Source organism: Uranotaenia lowii, chromosome 1 (assembly GCF_029784155.1).
Source record: "Uranotaenia lowii strain MFRU-FL chromosome 1, ASM2978415v1, whole genome shotgun sequence".
NCBI lineage: Eukaryota > Metazoa > Arthropoda > Insecta > Diptera > Culicidae > Uranotaenia > Uranotaenia lowii.
The window spans coordinates 170,896,803-170,899,854 of NC_073691.1; the positions used below are offsets into that span (position 1 = coordinate 170,896,803).

The 3,052-nt window shown below is 39.2% G+C and overlaps 1 protein-coding gene across 1 annotated transcript; it reads right to left on the bottom strand.

The window, feature by feature from the left end:
- Positions 1-259: 259 nt before the first annotated feature.
- LOC129749883 (serine protease inhibitor 42Dd-like) lies at positions 260-1,860 on the bottom strand. Its single transcript, XM_055745033.1, has 4 exons — positions 1,705-1,860; positions 845-1,642; positions 637-778; positions 260-567 (listed from the first exon to the last, which is right to left on the bottom strand). The coding sequence occupies exons 1-4, from the start codon at positions 1,789-1,791 to the stop codon at positions 443-445; spliced, it is 1,152 nt and encodes a 383-aa protein (XP_055601008.1). The 5' UTR covers positions 1,792-1,860; the 3' UTR covers positions 260-442.
- Between the last annotated feature and the right edge of the window lie 1,192 nt (positions 1,861-3,052).

Here is a 3,052-nt window from a genome sequence, read left to right on the forward strand (position 1 = left end):
CCCATCAAGAGAGTGAGGGGTATCAAACTGCTAAAGGAACCTTCTCCGGTCTTAGGAACATGAAACTGACAAGTTTCACACAAATCGGCTCAGTAGTTTCCGAGTCTATAGGGATTAGACTGACAGACATACAAACGGCGGTTAGAAAATCAGAAATCCATTTTTATTTAGGAAAGGATATGGATTTGATAGGACGTTAACTTCTTCAAGTCAGTCATCCCTCAAAGGTCGTTTCGGAAGGAACATGTGTCACACCGTATTGTTTTCAATCCTCTTTCTTTAATATTCAAACACATTTTAAGCGTCGGTTATTCTCACTATTAATATACACATTTAACAAAAATATACTTAAAAAGCAACGTTCAATGTTTTAATGTAATAGAAAGGAACATTTAAACCATCATCATAAATACCTGTAACTGTCTCAATTTAAAACATTGTTCTACGGTTGATAAATACTAGCAACAAACATCAGTTGACTATTGCGTTGAAGCAGGCACAGGAAAGGACGATCAGCTTCGAAATATGTCGGTTGTTGGCCGTAACAGCATCCGACCATAATCATGCCTTAAATCAAATTTACAAAGAATAAAAGATGAGTCAAATTTTATTTTTTTGAACTAGTTTGGGGCTTACCTGTGGCTGCTGCAGCTTCCACTCCTTCTTCATTGACTTCAATAAATGCCTTGTGAACGATCTTTGACACACATAATGATTCGGACTGCTCAAACAGGTCACTAAAATCTGCATCGCCGGAGAACATTTTGCCCATTCCAAGCTGTTAAGAGGTAGTTGTGATTGCACCATCTTGATTACATAAAATTTGGACAAATTTAAACCTTACCTTTTTAAGTGTTTCACTTAGTTCTACGTCAAATTCGATTTTAAATTTGGGAAGAGCGACATTCACTTCCTCCTTGTACATTTTTCCGAGTATGTCACCCACATCAATGTTGAGAATATTTTCTTCCAGTTTGACTAAACCATCTCGATCGTTTGGAAGTAGAATCAACATGCTGACATCGCTATCACTATACGTCATTTCCAGGGCTGACATATTCAATTCGTCAAAGACCCCATATTTGAATTTCTTCTTCAAGTGCATCATGGACACTTCGACCGATTCGGTAGCGGTGGTCCAAAATGGAGCTGGCATGGTGTTCCACGTTTCAAAAGGATGCGTCCAAGACCCCTTGAAATGGATGGCATTTACGAGAACCATTAGAGTAGACTGATTTACGGTATTCGGGGTTATAAAATTCTTGATTTTGTCGTTCGTTTTCTGTTCAACCCAACGGTTGATCGTTTTTGCTGCTGTTTCATTCTCGGCAAAATCTACCGCCTCTACTTCAGATCGGAAGGATGCAGTGGCAATATCTTGGAAATTTGGCCTCAAAGTAGAGCCATGTTTGAAATAAATTTTATTTGCAATGTTCAAACTTTGATTACTGGCTATATTTTGAAGCAGATTTCCGTAAATGTCTGCGACGAGGTGTTTATCGGAGGCAGTTCCGTGCTTTAAACCAGTGAATATTTCGTCTGCCGTCGAGCCAACCGCACCCATGCCGGCGAATGACAAACAAGTGCCGATCGAGAAAGGTGAGATGACGACATTTTTCCTCTGATTTTCAAGTATTATTTGCTACAACGATAATTAATTTGGGTGATCATTTCTTCTCCCTTTAACATTTAACATTTACTCACTTTATACAACTCCAACGCAAATTTGTTGGTATTCTCAATGAACTGTGCGTCCAACGACGGTGTCATTACGCTCAGCTTTGAACTCATCACGAATGCTCTCTGTAGCTGCCAAGCGAAAACTAAATCGGTGCTTGATATTCCTAACCTAATAATAGTGCACCGTATAAGGTAGGTACTTCACAACATGTGTGCACTTAACATCGATGAATCATTTTTCTTTAAAACGTTGGGTCAGCCTAGTGAGCAAACAAAAATTATCACGTAGGTTCTTTAGACAGTGTGAGCTAAACCGTAGAACTTGCCGTGCAAACTTGCCCGGTTTTTCGGTTCAGCTTACAAATGTAGGTGTAGTTCCTATGTCTAGCAATTATCTGTTTTCCTACTCATCCATCTGATGTTTGTTTATTATTTTAAAGACGCACTGGATGAACTCGACCAGCTTGCTCGAGTTGGCTTGCGTCATTCATCGTAGGGTAAATGATCTTGAGCGGAACTAAATGGCTCAATTCGACGCAACTCGGAACAGTTCATCAAACGGTATGGATACGGGTTATATCAGAACGATTTTTTTAGTTCAGCGGAGAGATCTTGGTTTCTGCTTTCTATTTAATGATGGTAGGGGAGACGAGGATGGCCACCTTAAGGAAAACGCTTATTTAACTATAGAAAATAGCTATAACATGGAGGTTACGTTACTGTTTCGTGTTCAGACACTTGATAAGCCTTTTCCCTAACGGGCTGAAACGTGAAAAACCAGATGAAAACGTTAAAAAACGCATTTTAAAAAAATTTGAAAAAGCTGAAAACCAGCCACTGTAGGGGCATAATGAGAACCCCCCCCCCCCCCCCCCCCCTCCTGAGGCAGTATGAGCACCATTAATCAGGGCAAGATGTGCGTTTTCTGCCGGGTAATCTAGCAACGAATTCAACTCGATGGAGTCAGGTGAGCCTATCAAAGCAATAACAAAATAATCTAGGTCTGTTTGTAGAATACAAATAATTAACGCACGCTCATACATTATGTGCTTTGTTTGGAGGATGTTTCTACTTGCCGTATATTGTAACAATAAAAAAAATCGATCATGAATTGTAAATGGAAAAAAAATTACTCGAACAGGAATCGAACTCTAGTCTTTTGATTACCTCTCCGACACATTACCAATAGGCTAATTCGTCGAATGAAAACTAGTCAAGGTGTGGCTCTATAAATCAATTTTAATTGGCTGCTAGACTCTTCGGCAGAAAATGCTCAGTATGCCTCGATAATATGGTGCTCTATATGCCCCTAGTCGACAAATTTAAGTAAAAACGTGTTTTAAAGTTGATAAAAGTGAAAAATCAAAAATTT